This window comes from Microtus ochrogaster, unplaced genomic scaffold (genome assembly GCF_000317375.1).
Source record: "Microtus ochrogaster isolate Prairie Vole_2 unplaced genomic scaffold, MicOch1.0 UNK1, whole genome shotgun sequence".
In the NCBI taxonomy this organism is placed as follows: Eukaryota; Metazoa; Chordata; class Mammalia; order Rodentia; family Cricetidae; genus Microtus; species Microtus ochrogaster.
This window is the reverse complement of record NW_004949099.1, coordinates 20,566,999-20,589,861: the sequence shown is the minus strand read 5'-3', so window position 1 is coordinate 20,589,861 and position 22,863 is coordinate 20,566,999. Positions and strand designations below refer to the sequence as shown.

Here is a 22,863-nt window from a genome sequence, read left to right as displayed (position 1 = left end):
AAACATGGGTTTTCTGAAAGAGCAGCACATGCTCTTCCTCATGGGGCCATCCTTGCAGTCCTCAGGGTTAACCTCTTTGTGGCAGTCCACCTACTCAAGCCTTACACACTGTTTTTCATTTATTCTTTTCCCTTCTACTTCTTAAACTTCCGATTTAGACTTTATAAGTCTTACAGGAATCACTGCCACTCTAGTATCCATTGTATCTTCCTATTTCATAACAGTTTCTGAACCCTGTTCCCTCCCTCTTCCCACTGACAATGAAGAACAAATATCTGAATATGAGTCTTTGATCAACTTCATATATAACAAAGCATGAGGGGCCCTTCTATGCTGTTTAGTTTTGTAATGTGCCATGACTTCTCTATGTCTGGTATCTGATGGGTTCTGCTAACGTCTCGTATTTTAACTCAGTAAGGAACTCTAATCTCTTCATCTTTGAACTTCTAATTTATATGCTCCGTCCCATCCCACTGGACCTGAAATAAGCCAATGCTTTACATTAGAAAGAAATTTCAGCTGCACACCTAGGAATGACTTACAGGTTTCATAACTGCCTATGTTTGCAATAAGTGGAAACCACAAAAAGAAGAAAGATGATACTTTGACCTACATTTTAGCAATACCAAGTGGTTACAGCTGAAGTAGGGTGGTATTTCCTAGGATTTCCCTGGAGGGTGAGTTGGCATGAAGGAATGAAACAGCATGTGCATTGCAAATTGCTTCAGAAGGTACAGATTCTTTCAGGTATTTTCTTATTTAAAACAATATTTTATGTGTACAGTTGTTTTGCCTGCCGGCATGTAGGTATGCATAATATGTGCATGTCTGGTGCCTATGGAGGGTATAAAACTAAAGTTATGTGTGATAGTAAACCGCCATGTGGGTACTGGGAATTGAACCCAGATCCTCTGCAAAAGCATCAAGTGCTATTTAAGTGTGAAACCATCTCCTCAGCCTCTTACAGATATTGTTGAAATGCTCATCTGTAGCCGTACCAACCAGACTAGGCCTGATTGCATATGAAACACTACATTATCAGCTGTAACTACCTCCCCAGCTGTGCCTGCCATATGGATTTATGAATTCCTGTGGAGTATTATTATGACATATCCCCTCTTCCAGGGGTTCGTTTTGACAGTGAAGATTGTAATGATGTGTTAACCTGCGACTAACTAATGTGAGGAAAACAGGATATGTTACAGTGAGAGAAGGGAGGAGTTTTCTTGGCTCAGTGTGAAGTGGCTACCTGTTGTTTTGTGAATAGTCAGTATCTATCTAAGATGTCATGCTTATTCTCCAAATCAGGCTCTTAGTTAAACTCCTGAAATAGTTTATAATGCCAGGAGGGTTGTTCCCTTTATAACCACTGCACTTTATTTGGAATCTTTTATTCATTCTACATATAGATACATGTCAAGATCCCAAACCAAAATGGTTAACTCAAATCAGCTAAGTTTGCAGCCTATTGTGTTGGCATGTCCATAGTCTCTAACTCAGAAGGCCGAAGTAAAAACACTGCTAATTGAAGGCCAGCCAAGGATACATATTGAGGCCTTGTCACACATTATGTTTGTCATTGATATGTAGCTAATTAATTAAATAATTTTTGGAAGCAAGTATTCCGACACTATATAGTATAATAAGGCTTTATACTACAATTAACATTTGCTGTCAATCTATTGTCTTATGTATGAATATTAAAGTCACTTGCTCAAAAGGATAGTTTTTTAGTTTTAAGTTTGTCAACAATAATCATTTTCTTTCCAGACTTCTGAAAATTAACACAAGGAAGTTTTAAACATCCAAAAAAAAATAGTGATATTTATGTGTGAAAATGCCACATTGAAATCTATTTCTTTGTGTGCTAACCAAAATTTAATAATGAAGAAAATTGGCTAACTTCTTATTTGTACCTCAGATTCACAACTTAAAGACTTTCGACTATGGAAAACACTTAATCTTTGAGCGCTTACACAGAGACTATTTCTAAATGTCTATAACCCAGCTAACAATTGCTCATTGTCCTGTGAAATTCCCTGTGACATTGTGATACAATGGCCTGACAATACCAGTGTATTGCAGGAAAAGTGACCAAAGAACTGCTCATTTCTTTGGTTCTTTTCTTTTCTTTTCTTTTCTTTTCTTTTCTTTTCTTTTCTTTTCTTTTTTTTTCTTTTCTTTTTTTCCAGCAGAGTCCCAGGGTCTATTTGCAGCAAGCATTAAAACAAGAATGGTTCCCACAGATCCTGCAGTGAATGTGTGCTGGTTATTTAGAGATGCTCAGTCAGGTTCGTGCTGTTGAAAGATCAGTGTTGATCATTTGCTCTGTTCTTGCTGGCTCATCCCTGGTAACACTCTACTGGAAACATAGTATGTTTTCACAGTTCCAGATTCTTCATGTCCCAACTAGCACCTGTGCTTCAAAACAGCATCATCCCTCGCTCCTTTCTAGGGCGAGAAGCTCCACATAAGAAACCTTGGTGTGCAGTAGAATTTCATGAACTGATCAGTCTATTGGTTCTTCAGCCTTATGGTTACATTTTTATTTTTATATTGCCATTTTTTCTATGTTTGTGTGTTTGGTCTTTTTCTAATTGGTCAGTGGGTTTCCAGTTCTACAAATAAAATTGGAACTAATATTTTTCTTCCTTTTTTGGTGGGAGTTATGTCTAAAAAGAAAACAGAGGCATTCCTAACTTTACATTAAATATATATTCACAAACATTTTAAACATGCCTATAATGAAAATATAAAGTAATTGTCAAGGAATGAAAGTGGGTAATTGAAGCAATCATTCATTATATAGAATCCCTGTTTTCTTTCTAATAAAAGACATGGAAATCATTTACACAAAACAAAGAAAGAACAAAAAGTTAGAAAAGAATTTTCTGAAATTTATTTCTGCAACTTTTAAAGGAAATGGCCCTCTAAGACTGCTGAACAAAACTGTATTGATTTAATTGCTATTGATTAAGGTATATGAGTTTGTTTCTAAGTCTTATAGCCTGACACTTGCTATAACCACCCAGGGATCCTACACCTTTCTCTTATCAGAGAGAAAAAGCAGAAAGAGGATCCAAAGTATAAAGCTATAAATCTTGGAAATCTCTTCGAAATCAGGTTAACAAGTTAATAAAGAAATGGGAGGCTCAGCTCTTTAAGATCTAGAATTAATTAGTCTATGGCAATTTGTTACATTGATAATTTTTTCTAGTATTGTGTAAACAGCTTTGATATCTAGGTACTCAAAATGAAACATTCAAGTTGTATCAGAAAGTGTTGCCAGAAAAATCCAAAAAGAAAGAGTATTTGAGTAGCATCCCAGAACACAAGGTACCGGCTTTAGAGACAACTGACAGTGGGGTCATTCATCTCATTGGTTTGACGTTTCCTTTCCTTTCCTTTCCTTTCCTTTCCTTTCCTTTCCTTTCCTTTCCTTTCCTTTCCTTTCCTTTCCTTTCCTTTCCTTTCCTTTCCTTTCCTTCTCCTTCTCCTTCTCCTTCTCCTCCTTCTTCTCTCCTTTTCCTCTCCTCTCTTCTCCTCTCCCCTCCCCTCCTTCCTTTCTTTTGTTCTCTTTCTTTCTTCCAAAAGGAAGTAAGGTGCTCTTTTAGACCTGTAATAGCTCTGTTCCTCCCCACTATTTTTTTTGTTGTTGTTGCTGTTGTTGACTCCCTCTTGAGTGACACAATCTCATACCCGAGAAGAGCAGAGCCTGCACATGAGGGACAGATACTCCTAGTGGTCTATTTTTCTGAATAGTAAACACTTTACCATGTCATTTGGGCCGCATAACATATATAACAAGTAACACCTCCCCCCCCCAAAAAAAAACCCCATAGTTTTTATTTTCTTTTTGTTCTATTCAATGACAAGATGAAAACAGAGACTTAATGAGCACAGAAGAGCATATATTTGCAAACAGTTCAAATTTAACAGACCCTGATTAAATCTCTAACATTCTATGGTCTCTCGAATTGGTAAAATAACAGAAGAAAGGTTGGAATTGATGATCATATTTCAAATAAAGAAGCACAAATTCATAAACACACCAGACTCTATGAACGTCAAATGAGATGACCTTGTGTCTTTCTTATGACTGATGCTCATCTATCACTAAATGTTTATGCCACTGAATTGGACACATTTCTCTTTAAAAGGATATGTAAGGTTTTCTTGCTAAGAACAAGAAATGAGGATAGGATACATATTTCTAAGGGATTATGCTGTAAACATCAGTTTTACTCAGGCTTGACTGATCTTCTATCTCCTTAAGGAATGGCACTGTAGTAGTACTGCAATACCATGCCTAGGGTTCTGAGTCAACATAAAGAACCTATTCTTTGTCCGAGCCTTTTTGGGATTATTCATCTCCAATGATTCTACTTTAACTTACTGGCCAGCTGTGGTTTTAAGCTTTTTTTCAGGAGTTAAGCCAGCTCTCAAGGAAATCACTTTTCAGGTGACATGAAACAGAGATAAAAAGAGCTACCTTCTAGGGGGGACAAGCAACAAATGGTCATGATTTTAAGGTCATTATTTAAACACTTGTAATGTTTTCAAAACTGACGATGTATAAGTACATTGCCCTTTACACACAAACACACACATACACACACACACACACACACACACACACGTACCACTTAGGCACACACATAGGCACACACTCATATGCACACTGAATGAGACAAAGTAGATTGTGGAGCCTTCCTATATTCTAGCCTATATACTCATTTGACTTTGATTCCATTATGACCAGAAAAAGAATGTAACTTAACACTGTTTGGCTTCCTTACAGCTTTCATAACATTAACTATTAGCATTATGATCATTTAAAAATCTTCTCACATTTTGCTTAATTTAAAATTTTATAAAAATAAATGGAAAATATTCTTTAATTTATTTAAAAATAATTAATCATTATTGAAAATATTTTGCATTATTTAAAATATCCCTGAAACTGATGATCTGTCAATGGCAAATCGAACTGCCTTGCATATGCAAAGAGTTAAGTGTAATTGCCGGTAAAACACACATACACACACAGATACATACACACAATCTTGGCTCCTCATAGGTCCACACAATGCCTTTCTTTCCCCCCAAGGAAATGAAACAGAATTTAGATATAGTGAATACAAAATATAAACATAACAAAGTACACTGACCTTAACCCTCCTGACAACTATGTGGCAGAGTTTAACTCAACTGTTATTTTGAGTCTGAGAGAGCAACATTCAAATATAAAAGAAATGGCTAAATCATCATTTTAATAAAGCTACAACAGAGCAAACCACTTTGTTAATAATAGATGTGAATCCTAGATAAATCACTCAGGAGATTTAGCTGAAAAGTTTATGCCTGCTTATAAGTTGCTTCATAAGGGTAAGTCAAGAATCATACGTATTTTTAAAAAGTAGCATATTGATTTTATGCTTAAACAAATAAAAATGACAAAGTTAATAAAATTGTGTTTCTAAGTTTTAGTAATATGAATTAATACTATGTTTTTGTATCTCTCTATTCATTAATGTTTAAGTTTATAGGTCAAACGTGAATTTGATTCTGCTGGCTAAATACTATACGATGAACTGAGAACCATGCTTCAAAGCAAATTACGGGAAAAAATAGAGCCTACAAGTTGACTGAAAGAAAGAAAACAAAATAAGGTGGAAATAGAAGGATTGCATCTGGGAAATTTAGTCAGTTGTTCAAATCACAGGGCATCAAATCCAAGATTCATTTAGGTTTATGTTAATGTGTGATAATGATTTGGTAAGTGAGGATCAGCAAGTCGATACCTTAGGTATAATTAATACTACAATCAAAAGACAGGGTATTATGGTTCAGGTTCTAGAATGAAACTTAATTGGGATCTAGGGTAGGGAGATGAATCAGTAGCTGAGAGATCTTGTTGCCCAAGGATGACCTTTTTCAGAATTTTGGCCTCCACATAAAAAGCTTGGGCATGGTAGTGCATGTGCCTATAACCCAAGTGCTATTGGTGACAAAAACAGGAGGGTCATTTTGGTTTGTTTGCCATCAACCTAGCTTCAATCAGTGAGAGACCCTGTCTCAAAGGAATAAGGCAAAAAATGATGAGACAGGATACCCATGTTTTCCCATTACCTCCACACTTGCACATGTACATGAAAGTCACACACACACACACACACACACAGACACACACACACACAGAATTAGATGTAAACAGTTGTACATCACTGGGTAAGACATGAAGACAAGAGGGAATCTGTAAATAGGAAAATGAAATTAGTTGATAATTGAAGCAAGTAGAGCTGTACTTGATAATCAAAAGTTATATAGAATTGCCAAGTCATAGAATCAGGCATGAGGAAGGCAGCAGGAATGAAGTATAACGTGGAGAGTTGGGCAGCTTGACCACAGTCTTTGTAGTTATTCTGGGTTCGGAGGATATTACATTTTAGCACAGTAAGATTACTCCTGGCTCAGAAACATGTCAGCCTAGCTTGAACTGAGCACATAACTGGATGAATCTAATCCTGGGGATGCTGTATTAGTGTGAAAGCTGAGTAGGCATGAGAGGATAGTAACAGAAGCTAAAATGAGGAAATACAGCTCAGAGAAATTACATAATCAGCCTAAGACCACAGTAGGGCAATAGCAGAGAGCTAGGGCTAAAACATGGGTGTCCTACTTTTCCATCTTTATTCTGTCCTTCAGTGATTACAGAATAGTCCATTTGAAATAGCCACAGTGTGGGAAGGCATGCTGATTCTTTTAGAGCTCTGAGTATAATTCATGTGAATATGTCCAGATCAAGGAGAACTGACAGAATTCCTAGAGAGGCTTATATTAGAAAGGTTTTCCTGGGTCAGGTGTTACTTTTATAATATACAGACATCAGTTTTCCAGCCTGACTGTGTATTAGATCATGTATGGGACTTTAAAACACACCCAGCATACCAGAGAGGATCTATGTCACCAAGAAATTTGGATTTAAATGATTTGGGCTAGAGCCCTATGATTCCTGGCATGGACAGAACTACATATATTTTCATTTTTCCATTTGTAGAAATATGATGTGTCCTAGTCTATAGTAACCCTGGCATTGACCACTGTGTGCCCCCCACATAATTTTATAGTTTTAGCCTCAGGCTTACATAGGAATCACTTTACCCATTGACTCACCTCTCCAACTCTAAATACATTTTCATTTGAAGAATATCAGCACTTATATTTGGATGACATTGAATCAAAGGATTCCATCCCAGCAAGGCTGGCCCTACAATGGTTTTGTAGAGCGGGATCAAAGTGACATGATCTCAAATCTAGTGCTGCCTTAGAGTCAACTCCAGTTTGTACACGTACAATACTGGGGAGATTCGACCCCCGTTTAGAGCCATACTAAATTTTCTGGGTTATTCTAAAGCCAGCTCTCTATGCTTGGCCAGAGAGGTAAAGGATGTGTAGGAACCAGAGAAGCAGCTCTGGGTTGCTCACACTTCAGTGTGCATATGAACAGTGGGGGGCCTCATTAAGCGCAAGATCTGGTTCAACTGGCCCTGCATGGGATTTGAGACTTTGCCCTTATTATAAATTCCCAGGTGAGATCACTGTTGCTTTTGAGTAGCAAGGACCTTGGTCTCATTAAAAAAAAAAAGACTCAAATCTCCCTCAACAAATAGTTGATGGATTTCAATGATGAATAATCTGGGGACTTAATTACATCAAAAGAAACATCACAAAATACCTCATTTTAATCCTATTTAAAGAGAGCCTGGCTAAAGGTCATGAATTTCTGGTGCCAAATGACACAGGGGATGGCAAAATTAAAGGGTACATTCAGAATTCAGTGATGTTTGTTTCTAATACAAAAGAGCACCTAAGAACAACCAGAATCCATCAGACTCTTCTTTTCTGTCTCTGTGCCCCCATTTAGTTGTAAAACTCCATATAATGGCTTACATATAAATTCATATATTTATATAAAGTTAGAAACACATATATGTATATATTCAGATGATGATACTACCACACTGACAGACAGTAAAATCATATGCTTCTCAAGACATATTTTCTGCAGCTCATTTCTGTGCTACTCTGACAATGCACACTTTTTGAAACAGGATGAGCAGCATCCCTTAGAGTGGCTTTCATGGCATTACTGAGTACCCCACTGGTACAGTAAGAGGCTGAGTCATTTCCTTCGCCCTGCGTGATATGTTACAGTTGAAACTAGGATACCATATGCTAAGTCTAAAATGCTCAGTCGGTCCAGTAGCTTTTGGTGATTCTGCCAGCTTTTAGGTAGTATCCAGGCTGCAAAAAAGCATGAGAAAATTGTACCTACAGTCTGCATTGATTTCTGAATAAAGGGGAGATTTCATCTGATAATCATTAACCGTACTGGACAAAACAGATAGATGTCTGACATGCTCTCTTACAACCTTTAAGATCCTCTTTCTTGTTTTCTTGAAAATTTCCAGCCTGCGTCTGTCTTGCTCACAGTGTTACTGTGTGCATGGCTTTAATAGAGCCTATAATGAGAATATTTATTTTCTTGTCTTTCACCATCAAGACTGTCAAGAATGTCAGAGCAGCTCAAGGAAGTAGATTTCAGAGATGCTGACTGCTGCCAATGGAGACAGGCACATTTCAGAAGTCTATGGCAATTTTTAATAACATTCTCTGTTGGAAGAGGGAAGGAGTTAGGCACCTCATCATCAGCCTCCTTCCTTCATCATATTGTGTCTTTCTTAGTGCTATCATTATACCAGGGAAGAGAGTTACTTTGAAAATATACCTCTGAGATGAATTGTCAGAGTCAATGTCATGTGACAGAAGCTTAATACTGTGAAGATGCTCATAAAAGAAATTAGAAAAACTCCCATCTTTATTTTAATCAGATTTTGTATTCAGAAGTGCAAATTCGAACAAATTTCACCCGAATCAAAATACAGTTCTATGGATAACTGGTTTCCTTTATGAAGGACAGACCTTCAATAATGCAAATACGCTTAATAAAGACATTCATTAGCATTTATTGAGCTGCAATTATGGAATAATGCCACTAAAAGGGACCTGAGAGATTTGTTGTAAGTTCTTCCCTTATAAGACAGGAAGAGTGATGCCTAGAAATATCAAAATATTTGCACAATTTAAAGGGATGATTTGAATCAGAACCAAGAACAGTCCTCGTATCTGTGAGTTTAGTGCTTCTGTTCCAAAAGCACACACCTCAGTAACCCTAGGAATCATACATCCCTGGCAGATTTCACTGCTTGTTTCCTTCCCTGCTGCTTTATAAGCAGGGTGATTGTGCTCTGACTGCAAGCTTTCTAGGTATCTCACTAATTGTTTATGTTTTCCTCTTGGAAACACTAAGTGTAACATGAGATTAAAAAGGAAGTTACAGAGGTAAGGACATGGCTCAATTGGTAAATTGGCCATCAAACAAGCTTAAGAATTTTGAGTGTGAGCTCCAGAAACAAACTAAGAAATTGCTGTAATGGCATGTACTGTCATTTCACTGCTCAGGAGGCAAAGACAGGTGGATATCTGAGGCTCATTGGCCAGTGAACCCAGCTTGCATGAAGATCTTCAGACCTAAGAGAAACTACCAAAACAAACAAATAAAAAATAATCCAATACTGTAAGGTGGGTAGCTCCTGAGGAATGCCATCCAAGGTTGAACTCTGACCTTATAGACACCACACATGCACATTGCCTGTCACGCACATACAAAGGAAGTTACAATCTTGAATACAAGAAAGTAGTTTCACACAGGAAGTTTAAAAGTTTGCCCTTTCAATTATGAATTCCAAACAGAAAATTTATGTGATTGTGTGATGTGGGGTTCCCCTCTATATGCTGTGAATACCATTGGTAAGTAAAGATACTGCCTTGGCCTGTTGATAGGGCAGGGTAGAGCTAGGTGGGGAAAATTAAACTGAATGCTGTGAGAAAGTAGGTGGAGTCAAGGAGAAGCCATGGAGCTGCTGCTGGAGACAGATATGTGAAAATCTTGCTGGTAGGCCACAAACATTATGGTAAAATATAAAATAATGAAAATGGGTTAAATTAAGATGTAAAAGCTAGCCAATAAGAAGTTAGAACTAATAGACCAAACAGTGATTTAATTAATACAGTTTCTATGTGGTTATTTTGGGAGTCTGGGCAGGAGGGAAATGCAAAAGTGGCGTCCTACAACAAATTGGCATTCCAATGTGTGCTAGCTAAATCCGCATAAAACCTGAGAGGGCTTGGAAAGGAATTCTAGACACTAAAAAAACAAAGTTTAGCTGCATTTTTTTTTTCTGCTGGCAGCGTGCTGCAGCTCCCTTAAGAGAGGTTTTCCTGATTCAGTAGTAGCAGAAAAAAAGCTGAGCCCTTTTGACATGGTGGCTTTCTGGGCCGTGCTGCCAGCTCTAACTCTGGAATTTTGAGGAGCCCGAGCATTTAAATGGGGTTTGTGAGCAGAGTGGTGCAACTTGCTTAATGGCAACATAGTCCCACTGTGTGTCTGAAAATGAGGCTGTGAGTATGACCCACACTAAACAGACCTCTGTCCCACCATGTTGGGATGGGTGGAGTCAAAAGGCAAGGCAGCCTTAGAAGCACTTAGCATGTTAAGAAGCAGTCCTGGTCAGAAAATAATTACAGATACACAATAAGGATAGATTCAGACATAAAATACCTCTAAATGATACACAGTGTGTTTAAAAAATGTACATAGGCTTGAGAGAGAGAAGAAAAAGAGTATAGAGAGTCATAAAAAGAAGTAAATGGTTAGAAAAAAATAAACAGTACTTAAAGAGACAGAGTACAGTAATAGATTAAAGGAGTAAAGATAATGAAATAAATATTAAAAAGTAATAAAGTAAAAAATAAGCCACATAAAGGAAAATGCACACAAAGTCTGGATTGTGTATATTATTGTGTTTTTTGAATTTTTTTTTACTGCAGAGAGACATTTGATTCTGGGGACTACTAAGCTAAACCAACACATGTTTTAAAGGTTTCTTGACTTCAAAATATGAGTCTATGGATACGCTACTTTGTAAACAGGTTCTACTTTTGTTTCCACAGAAGATGAGAACCTGTGGAATCTTCCAGACTAATGTGGTTTGATGGACCAAAATCCCCCCCCCCCGAAAAGTTGTTGTGAACACCCTCAAAATACCCAACAAAAAGCAGGAAGCAGTTTGGAAAGAACTATGCACAAATTCCCAAATATTGTTTGTAAATGTTTGTTTACATTTAAAGGGGGATATGCTATAGAGATTTGTATTAGTATGGATTTTGTTAGATTGATACAAATTTTAGGTCAGTCTTGTTTTTTTTTAATTTTTTATGATTTATTTATCTTTATTTTATGTGCATTGGTGTGAAGGTGTCAGATCCCTTGGAACTGGATTTTCAGACAGTTGTGAGCTGCCATGTGGGTGCTAGGAATTGAACCCGGGTCCTCTGGAAGAGCAGTCAGTGCCCTTAACCGCCCCTAGGTCAGTCTTGTTATATGTATGTTTCTGCTCTTCATTACGGTATTGTGTGTGCAGCTCATTTAAAAATGTAATGTATAATTAAGTAATACAGGTTAATAGGTAGTCATTTACAATAACCAAGCTTGTAATCATGTTAGACTTTCTAGATGTATAGAAATGTATTTCAGATGGATAGGGATTCTTTAAATGTTTCAGAGACCTTCAGAATATAGCATTTAAAATGTTTTAAGAACTTAGGACTTTTCATGACAACGAGACACATCTGCTCCTGGCAGCACATGCTACTTCAAGAGGAAGATGGGCATTGAAGATGCTCCTTATGGAGCTGGTTAGCCATTTGGGAAAGAAACAGCTCTTTCTTGGATTGCTTGATAAACTGGACATGCAGGACCCACAGGGAAATGACTGCTGAACTTGGCTAAAGATGAGATGGTCCTTCGGGTTCCTGCTATATGAAAGAGATTGCCAGACATTCTGCAGGACACAGAAGAAAGTGACTAACAAACTGCCAATATAGGTGGAACTGTCTTTGAAATTTCTGGTTTAATGGAAAAGTCTGCAGGATACTATGGGCCTGTCGGCTGAAAATGGATGCCCCAACATTACAGAAAAGCTTTGGGTGATGGTCCAGTTAGCAAGATGTCTCTGTCAATTCTACAGTTTTGGAAGTTGTTTAAAATGCACTTCCTGTTTACTTAGGTAATATTGTATCCTTCTGCAGTCTTTAAGGAGTTAAAAAATATATAGTTATAGTTTTCCTTAGTTATGATAAAAGATAGATATAAATATTGTAACTATAATTCTTGCTTGATAGCTGTTTATGCTATATGCAATTTAAAAAACCTTCATTTTTATTTAAACAGAAAAGGAGAGGTGATGTGGAATTCCCCTCTGTATGCTGTGAATACCATTGGTGAATAAAGAAACAGCCTTGTCCTGTTGATAGGGCAGGGTAGAGCTAGGCAGGGAAAACTTAACTGAATGCTGTGAGAAAGAAGTCGGAGTCAAGGAGAAGCCATGGAGCTGCCACCAGAGATAGATTCACCAAAACCTTGTCGGTAGGTCATGAGCCTCGTGGTAAAATATAAAATAATGAAAAGGTTTAAATTAAGATGTAAAAGCTGGTCAAAAAGAAGTTAGGGCTAATAGGCCAAGCGCTGAATTAATTAATACAGTTTGTGTGTGTTTATTTTGGGAGAATGGGTGGCCAGGAAATGAACAAGCAGCTTCCTACTACAATTGTGGTAGTAGATACCAATCTAAATCTGAACACCTTACTAAGTAGAGTGCTGTGGGATAGCCTTTTGTACACTGAGAAGATGCATTACTCTCAATGTTTTAATAAAGAGCTAATGGCCAATAGCTATGAAGGAAGAGCTTAGGTGGAACTTGAACAGAGAAAAAGAGTACAGGGACAAAGAAGGGCAGAGTCACCAGGAGATGCAGGGAGAAGCAAAATGAACTTGCGTTGCTGAAAAAAGGTACTGCCATGTGGTAGAAAGTAGATAAAAATATGGGTTAACTAAAAGCTAGTTAGTAACCAGTCTAAGCTACCAGTCAATCATTTATAATTAATAGTAAGTCTTCATGTCACTTATTGGGTCAGTGATTCTGGCAAAAATCTCAGCCTAAAGAGAGATTATTAATCTTGGAGAGAAATTATTTATTTACTTTAGTTTTACATGTATGACTGTTTTACCTACACATGTGTATGTACACACATAAATATCTGGTTCCTGAGGAAGCCAAAAAAAGGTTCAGATAATACAGAACTGGAGTTACAGAGGACTGTAAGCTACTTTGTGGGTGCTAGAGCATTTGAATTGCTTAACCAACTCTACAACCTCCAAGTTTATCAAGTTCATCACTGAAAATATTTGTTAAGGGGCTGGATAAAAAGCTCAGCTGTTGAGAGCACTGGCTGCTCTTGTAGGGTGTCCAGATTTAATTCCCAGTACAAACACAACAGCTCAAAACAATTTGTAACTCCAATTTGGGGACCTGATGCCCTCTTTTGTTCTTAGGCATTGTGTACATTCATGGTGTGCGTGGATATGTTCAAGCAAAATAATCACATACCTAGAGCTAACCCAAAAAATACTTTGTGAAGTTCTAATATATATCTTTTAACCCTGAATGTGCAGCAACTATTGCTCTGTGTTTCCTAGTATTCTCCTTTATAAACACAGCCATGGTCTTGACATGAGGTTATTGCTTGACACACTTGATTTTTCAGTGTCTTTTGCCCCTTGGTGTGATTAAATAAAATAGTATTTGAACTCTTTCTCCATAGTTCTATTAGATATTACAACAAATTATTAAACCTTATTTAGAAGTAGCAAGTCAGAAGACTGGAAATGAGGAAGTTAGTTGTTCCAAACCCTGGAGGTAGCATAGGCTTGGGTTCTGAGCCTTTTACTGTGGAGTCTGAGACTAACTCTAGGCAGTGGCATCAGGATGGAATTGAATCATTTCATAGCCTGCTGGCATCCAGTGTGCTGGAGAATTGGTTGTTGGTTTTGAAAATAAAAACATACATACTCTGTGGCAGAAGCATAATAGGGATGGTTTATAGATCCTTTCCCAGACCCAGAAGGGGTAAATAACTAAATGCCATGTTTTTCTTTTAACCCTGTAGAGATGTAATAGATATTGATATTTTCGCTACATTGTCTGACCATGCAAGAGGATTCTGACTTTGACTGGCTTAGACGTGTATTCCATTGTACCAGGCACACGGTGGGACAGGACATTTGTACAACCTGATATTTTCCTATTCTAATTATGGGAGGCATTCACAACATCCCTTACTATACACAGAAGGACTATGGGAATATCTATAAATGACACTGTTCCCTCAGCTGGTGTCAAGAGGGAAAACATTCTGCAAGAAAAATATCAGCCAGTGAAGTGTGCACACACGGACATATTTGTAAGTACCTCCAGAATGGGGCGGCGGGCCACACAGGAGTACCATTCCCTGACCCCGACGGACTGACACTGTGCTTCTTGTCCTTGTCTTAAAGTTTTCAAGATCTGTTGGGAGAAATGAAGGAAAACACATTTAAGCTTTACAACCTTAAAATACCAAGGGAGACTATTGCTATTTCCATAAGGTAGCTGAGCTGAAAAGTATCCCGGATTGCATCAATACCAGGGAAATTCTGCTTAGCTGATACTGATGATCTTTTAGCAATATTGTTCCTCACTCCTAGATTCCATTGCTAGGTTGTCCAATAAAACAGGTACTGTCCATGTGTGCCTATTCAGACTCCGAATATCTAAAATTAAATGTGTGATTTATTTCCTGTGATAACACTAGTCATTTTTTGAGTACTCAGTAATTACATACCATACTGAAAAGCACACATAAAGAACACTTCTATCATTCTAGAAAATTCTACTAGACATTAAGAACTTAAGTGAAGAAACTGAAGTTTGTTTGACCTCCTGCAGTTAAGAGTCATTGTTATGATTAAAAACTCTTATTTCTGATACAATACTATTTTCACAAACTTATTTTATGCAACTATACTTTCTCTCTCTATATATGTGTTGATACATATTATATATACACATATACACATACATATATATATGCAATCTGAGTTTTAGAGATATAGATCATAGATACAGTACAAACTTGTCCTGAAATCACAACCTCAAACACACTATTTTTAAATAACATACTTCCAAGTGCTGGGATTACCAGACTCTGTTCTTCTATGCACATATTATATATATATGCACATATGTATATATAAGTACAATATAAACAGACATGTTTACAAACAGATTATTTTAAATTTATATCTGTTTTTAAATGTTGATAAGGGGCTGATTATCATTCTTTTGGGTAGAAACTTTTATTTCTACGAGAAGAAGAGAGAAGGCATGTATAGCCCAAGCGATACAACTGGAAGAAACAAATAACCAGCTACAAGTAAATAATGAGTGGTATAAAAGACACATAATAAACTGGCAGATGCCATTCAACAGAGTATTTTAGCTTCCGACATACCCAGTACAAATCCTCCTGATAATGAGTACAGAAACATTTATTTCTTCAATTTTTTCTCTACTGTTTGAATCATTTGATCTAAAAATCCATTTTGGATTTCAGATTTTGTTTTTTTGACTCAACTATGTCATATGGGGTTATAAGTCACGCATGGTGGTACCCACTGGGGTAGAATAACACTGACTTCTTCCTTGGCCATTTTAATGGTTGCTTTGAAATGATAAGATTGGCTTATGAAAGATAAACCACAATTACAAAACAATTATATGTGCTCAATATCATTACTGCCTATACTTACTATGAAACTTGTGAATGATAGGGCCACATGAGCCTGGGCAACCTTTGCCCAATTACCAATTGACATGTTTCACATCCAGGTTATTTTTAGGGAAAGTGTAGGATACAGAAAAAGCATGTGAACCATTTATTCTCACAGATTTTTCTAGATCTGGTAAAAAATAATCTCACATCAATAAAACCCAAAGAAGGGAAACACACATACAATACTACCACCATCAACAACAAAACAAAAACCACAGGAACTAGCAATCACTTGTAAGAAAGAGGAATGCTGCCACATTGGAGAGTACCTAAACTATTTTATTTGAGGTCTTCTTCCTTACACTCATGCATTTGGCTACTAAAGCAATGGTTGACTATAAGACACAGCATATGACAAAGAATTAATATTGATGCACCACAGTTTCTTAAAACAGCAGGGTTTTCTAGCTTTACATATGGCTCATTGATATGCAATGCATACATCTTAAAAATAACTATCTCTACTTTTGTGGTGACTTCATTTGTCATCATTTTGCCTAAAAAATTTCTGAGATAACATGCTGAGGGATAAACAGTTTTATGGCAGATGATTCTTCAAATCATATTTTTTACTCCCAAGTATTTATCCTGTATTTTCTTGTACAAAATGGTATTGATATCTTATTTTTAACCAAATTAGAAAATGTGTTACAGTATTTGCAGTGAGCTAGCACATCAAGACCACAAGAGTGATTTAACTGTTAAATTCCTGGATGAATGAAGGGACACAAAGGCCTTAAGATTGTAACATGCAATCACTAATCAAAAACCCAAGAACAGAAAGGCATTTGGAATTCAAGCACAGAGTAAATCAGAGAGCAAGATGGAAATACATCTAGATATTTCCTGTGTAGAAATGTATTAAAAGCTGAGAGCTGGTTTAAAAAAAAAAACACTAGCTTACTTGGACATTGACTAAAAAAAGCAATTTATTTACGCCACCATTATGAGACCAGCCATTGCACACATGGGCAGGAAGGGCTGAAGCTATCTGCAAGCTGGCACCTCCCAGAGGAGCATATAAAAAGTTGAGCTGTAAAATGGCCAGGAAAGGTTAATGAGATAGTAACACACATCATGGTTTGCCATAAGTCCACAGAGGAAAGGGAGAAAATGAAGAATGAAAAATGGCAGAGTAAACCACGCACATAATGCAGTTACTTTTAGTTATGTATTCTGTATATTATTTAAGTTTTAAAATACAAATTTATATTTTTTCTTGTTTTGGATTGGCCTGGATTCTATTAATTCTCACAATGTGTCCTCAGCACAAGAAACTGTCATCACCCATATCCTGTCTCATTGCTTCCTCCAGTTTTGAAATAAAGCAATCAATAAGGAAATCAATATCAACCCAGGAAGATGGTCAAGTAATATGTTGGTTATGAATATGATTTCCATAATGATTATTTCCACATTTATAAAAAGAAAGAGGCATTTTCAGAGAGTAATTCCAAAACCCTGTTACCAGGCAGCATATTTTCAACCATATCTCGGATGTGTTCCATTTGCCCCCTAAGTGTGTCTGCACACACTCATGGTGGCTGGGACTGTAGAGGCTTTTATCCAGAACAAATATGAATTCTCGAACCCTCATGAGTTGCAAAAGGCACATTTTAAAAAACATTTTTTCCTCTCAGGAAGGATGAAGAAACCATTAGTGAGGCTGGCATGGTTGACTGGATTTCCAAGTGTGAGTTTATAGTAGGAGGAAGAATTTCTCAGTGATTTATCACACTGGCTTTGGAGTCAAAGGGAGGAAGAATTGCTCAGTGGTTTATCACAATGGTTTTGGAGTCAAAGGGCCAGCTATATGCTTTCAGCACTCATACCCTATCACTGTATGATGTGGGTGAATTCCTTAATCTCCTTGAACTTCAATTTCTTCATCTCTAGTATCAGGTCAATAATTCCTATCTTGTAGGGATTCCTGGAGATTAAAATGATGTGTGTAAAGAACTTAACTTGCTGCCTGCTCCAAAGTTAGTGGTCTATAAGCGTTAGTACATCCATTATGGTTTTTGAGCATCAAAGAAAATTCTACACAAAGTGACTTACCGGGAGAAAATGAGTTTAAATTTCTCCTAAAGTAACATCGACATTTGTGTGTCAAAGTTTTTTTGGAACATGTAACATACACACACACACACATACACACCCACACCCCACCCTATGATACAGTATGCTCATAAAACTGAAACATATCCTTTTTGCTATTTTGTTAAGCAAAGACACTTGCTACAGTATACCCAGTACTTTATCCCTGTGAGTCTGCAGTCTGCAACCTTCATATGACTTACAATTATAAATGTGGTGGCTCCAGGTAGTTTCCTGAAAGAAATTCTTTGTATAATATTATGATCTGAAAGAATCTGTGTTTCTTTTCACTATAAAAAATGAAAAATAGATTCATGAAATAGGAAATTCTCCTCTTTGAAATAAAAAATATTATTGATATTTTTAGACTTTTTGAGACATGGTCTCAAACAATGTAGGGTAGTCTCAGATGTGCTATGTAATTGAGGATAACCTTGAATTTATGGTCTTCCTGCTGCTACTTACAGAGAGTTGAGACTTGGGGCATGTGCTACTACACATAGTTTTATATGATGCTGAAGATAATAATATACACTGCCAGCTCTACTATGCTACTTTTAATCAGAAATAAAATAAACATTTTATTTATTATAAACATTTAGTCATTAAATGTAAAGTTTTAGGAGTTCATTCTTTACACTAAAAATAAAAATATAAATCAAAGCTTAAATAAGTTCAGGTATACTGATACTCATAAAATGTTCATAGAACTGCATATATCTCGTAGAAGGAGTGAGCAGGCCTGCTTTTCATCCCGTTCAGCTCCTGCACTGCTAGCTTAGTCCCAGAATAAGTACATGGAAACTGTATTCATTTAAACACTGCCTGGCCCATTAGTTCCAGCTTCTTATTGGCTAATTCTCATATCTTGCTTTTTTTTTATTTTCCACATCCATATAGTTTATTTAAAAAACTGTTTAAAGACAGTTTATTAGAGTAAAGTCAGTGAGTCATCACTGTAGTAGAAAGGTTGGTGGAATAGGCTTATAAGGGCCAGTGACAAAGGAAAACAGTGACACTGTTGACACTTGATCGTTTTAACAGAGACTCACGCATGCCTGCTAACCTAATTTGAATGTTGTTATCTACTTTCTAAAAATGTTGTCAACTGCCTAATCTCATATCTTGCTTTAACCCATATTTAGTAATCTGTGTAGCACCATGAGGTGATTGCTTACCAAGAAAAATCCTAACGTGCATCCATCTCAGGTCGAAGAATTATGGTGTCTTGCCTGACTCTGCTTTCTTTTTCCCAGAATTCTATTCTGTCTACTCCATCCTCCTAAGAGCTGGCCTATCAAAAGGCCAAGGCAGTTTCTTTATTAACCAATGAAAGTAACACATAGACAGAAGACCCACCTACAGTGCCTCCAACCAGCTGTAAGTAGCCTGGAATACCATGCCCACATTCCCAAAATATGGTCTATGGATATTTTCCTTTTTTTTTTTTAAAGAGGGGGAAGTAGTGTGGGAGAATTGTCTGTATTCTGTCAATCATGTTTTAAATAAACGCTGATTGACCAGCCAGGAATTATAGGTGGGAAAACCAGACAGGAAGTAGAAATAATGCAATGAGAACAGGAAAATTCTAGAAAGGAGGAAGTTGATTCCTCCCACTCTTGCCCAGACCACTAAAGCAGCAGGATGTGATCTGCCCCACTGAAAAAGGTACTGAGTCACATGGCTAACATAGATCAGAATAATGTTTTAATATAAGCTACAAGAGCTAATAAGTAGCCTGAGCTAATGGGCCAATCAGCTTTATAACTTAGAGAGAGAGATCTCTGTGTGATTTTTCTTTGGGCCTTGTTGGCTGTGGGATACCAGGTGGGGCAGAAAACCCCAACAACAAGCAGGCCCTCATGTTACAATATCTTACTCTTTCTTTTTTAGGAAATACATTTTTACTTTTTATTATATTATTTTTTTTTTGGTGGTCAAAGTTGTTTCTTTCTCTTTTTTATTAAAAATTTCCACCTCCTCCCCGCCTCCCTTTTCTCTCTTCCTCCCCCACTCCCTACCCCTCACCCCCTCCCTCTCCAGTCCAAAGAGCAGTCAGGGTTCCCTGCCCTGTGGGAAGTCCAAGGTCCTTCCCCTTCCATCTAGGTCTAGGAAGGTGAGCATCCAAACAGGCTAGGCTCCCACAAAGCCAGTATATGCAGTAGGATCAAAACCCATTGCCATTGTCCTTGGCTTCTCAGCAGCCCGTCATATATTATTATTTTTATTTATATTATATGTGTGTGTTTGTCTCTGTGAGGAATGTGCAAATGAGGGCTGGTGAGCACAGAAGAGGAAGCTGGGTCCCCTGGAGCTAGAATTACAGGAGGTTGTGGGTGCTGGAGACTGGACTCAGGCTCTCTGGAGAAAATACACACTCACTAAGCTATCTCTTTTGATTATTTTATGTTAGTCATTTTTACCTGTTTTATCCGATGTTCAGCAAAAAAATTTACTGAGCTCCTTGTTTTGTGTCAACCATGGTTGTTAGCCATTTTTTTTTTATCAACAATTAAGCTTTGATAAGAACTTTAAGACTCTGAAAAAAGAAATTGAAGAAGATACCAGAAAATGGAAAGTTCTCCCATGCTCTTGGATTGGTAGGATCAACATAGTAAAAATGGCAATCCTACCAAAAGCAACCTATAGATTCAATGCAATCCCCATCAAAATCACAACATAATTCTTCCCAGACCTTAAAAGAACAATAATCAACTTCATATGGAAAAACAAAAAACCCAGGATAGCCAAAACAATTCTATAAATAAAGGAACTTACAGAGGCATTAAAAGATCTATTACAGAGCTACAGTAATCAAAACATCTTGGTATTGGCATAAAAATAGAGACATTGACCAATGGAATTGAATTGAAGTCCTGGATATTAATCCACACACCTATGAACACTCGATTTTTGACAAAGCTAAAATTATACAATGGAAAAAAGAAAGCAACTATAATAAATGGTGTTGGCATAACTGGGTGTCAACCTGTAGAAGAATGAAAATAGATCCATATCTATAGCCATGCACAAAACTCAAGTCCAAATGGACCTCAATATAAATTAGACCACATTGAATCTGATAGAAGAGAAACTGGAAAGTAGCTTTCAATGTATGGTCACAGGAGACCACTTCCTAAATATAACTCCAGTAGCACAGACAATAAGAACAACAATAAATATACGGGACCTCCTGAAACTGAGAAGCTTCTGTAAAGCAAAGGACACAGTAAATAAGAAAAAAGGCAGCCTACTAAATGGGAAAAGATTTTCACCAACCTCACATTAGACAAAAAAACTTATCTCCATAATATGTAAAGAACTCAAGAAACTAGACAATAAATTTTAAATAATACAATTAAAATGGCATACTGAACTAAACAGAGAATTCTCAACAGACGAGTTTCAAATTGCCAAAAGATACTTAAGGACATGGTCAACTTCCTTAGCTATCAGGGAATCCCTAATCAAAACAACTCTGAGATACCATCTTACACTTGTCAGAATGGCTAAAATCAAAAACATCAATGATAGCTTAGGCTGGAGAGGATGTGAAGAAAGGGGAACACTCATCCATTGCTGGTGGGAATGCAAACCCAAAAGATGTTCAATCATACTTCAAAAGCATTTGTTCAACTATGTTCATAGGAGCATTATTTGAAATCACCAGAACCTGGAAACAACCTAGATGCCCCTCAACTAAAGAATGGATAAAGAAAGTGTGGCACATTTACACAGTAGAGCACTACTCAGTGGTAAGAAACAATGACATCTTGAATTTTGCATGTAAATGGATGGAATTAGAAAACACTATCCTGAGTGATGTAACCCAGACCCAAAAATAATGAATATATGGTATGCAATCACTCAAAAGTGGATAGTAGTCATAAACAAAGGACATTGAGCCTATAGTTCATGATCCTAGAGAAGCTAAGTAATAAGTTGAACCCAAAGAAAAACATATATAGACCTACCTAGGAATTGGAAACCCACAAGATTGCCTGACAAAACTGGGAGCATGGGGGTTGGGGTAGAAGGAAGGGTAGAAGGGGAGCATTGAGGAGAACTTGAGGAAATGGATAGTCGAGAGGAAGGAAGGACAGCTACGAGAGCAAGGAAAGAGGTATCTTGATTGAGGGAGCCATTATGAGGCTAGCAAGAAACCTGGCTCTAGAAAAATTCCCAGTAATCCACAAGGATGATCCCAGCTAAGACCCTAAGCAGTAGAGGAGAGGGTGCCTGAACTGGCCTTGCTCTGTAGTCAGGCTGATGAATATCTTCAATATCACCATAGAACCTTCATCTAACAACAGATGGAAACAGAAGCAGAGACCCACATCAGAGCACTGGACTGAGCTCCCAAGGTCCAGTTGAAGAGTGGAAGAAGTGAGAATATGAGCAAGGAAGTCAAGACCATGAGGGGTTCACCTACTGAGACAGTTTTCCTCAGCTAATGGACTGGGAGTGAACGAGCATGGGATCAAACTAGTCCTCTGAATGTGGTTGACAGTTGGGGCAGACTACGGGGTCACTGGCAATGGCATTGGGATTTGTCTTTATTGCATGTACTGCCTTTTTGGGATCCTTTTCTCTTTGGATGCATACCATGCTCAATCTAGGTGTAGTAGGGAGGGCCTTGGATTTTCTACAGGTCAGGGTGCCTTGCCCATCTTAGTATTGGAGGGGGAGGGTTAGAAGGGTGTGTGTAGTGAATGGGAGGAGGAGAGGTAGTGGGAATTTGGATTGGTATTTTTTTTTAAAGTAATAAAATAAAAAACCCAACAACTACGCAAAACAAAGAAAATCCCATTCTATATATACTTTTTCCCAATGCCTGGAACTTATTACCTTTTTTCCTATCTAAACTAAGGAACCCACATGTTTTAAAATATAAAATTATTATTAAATATATTATTTAATATATACTAAAAT

The 22,863-nt window shown here is 37.3% G+C and overlaps 1 protein-coding gene across 8 annotated transcripts in view; it reads right to left on the bottom strand.

The window, feature by feature from the left end:
* The window catches only part of Cntn4 (contactin 4), a 1,000,475-nt gene that overhangs the window by 257,192 nt on the left and 720,420 nt on the right, over positions 1–22,863 (bottom strand). For all 8 annotated transcript variants that reach the window (XM_026788153.1, XM_026788152.1, XM_026788157.1 and 5 more), the window contains one exon: positions 14,433–14,528. In XM_026788153.1, the coding sequence (XP_026643954.1) occupies positions 14,433–14,528 (96 nt within the window). The remainder of the gene's footprint in view (positions 1–14,432; positions 14,529–22,863) is intronic.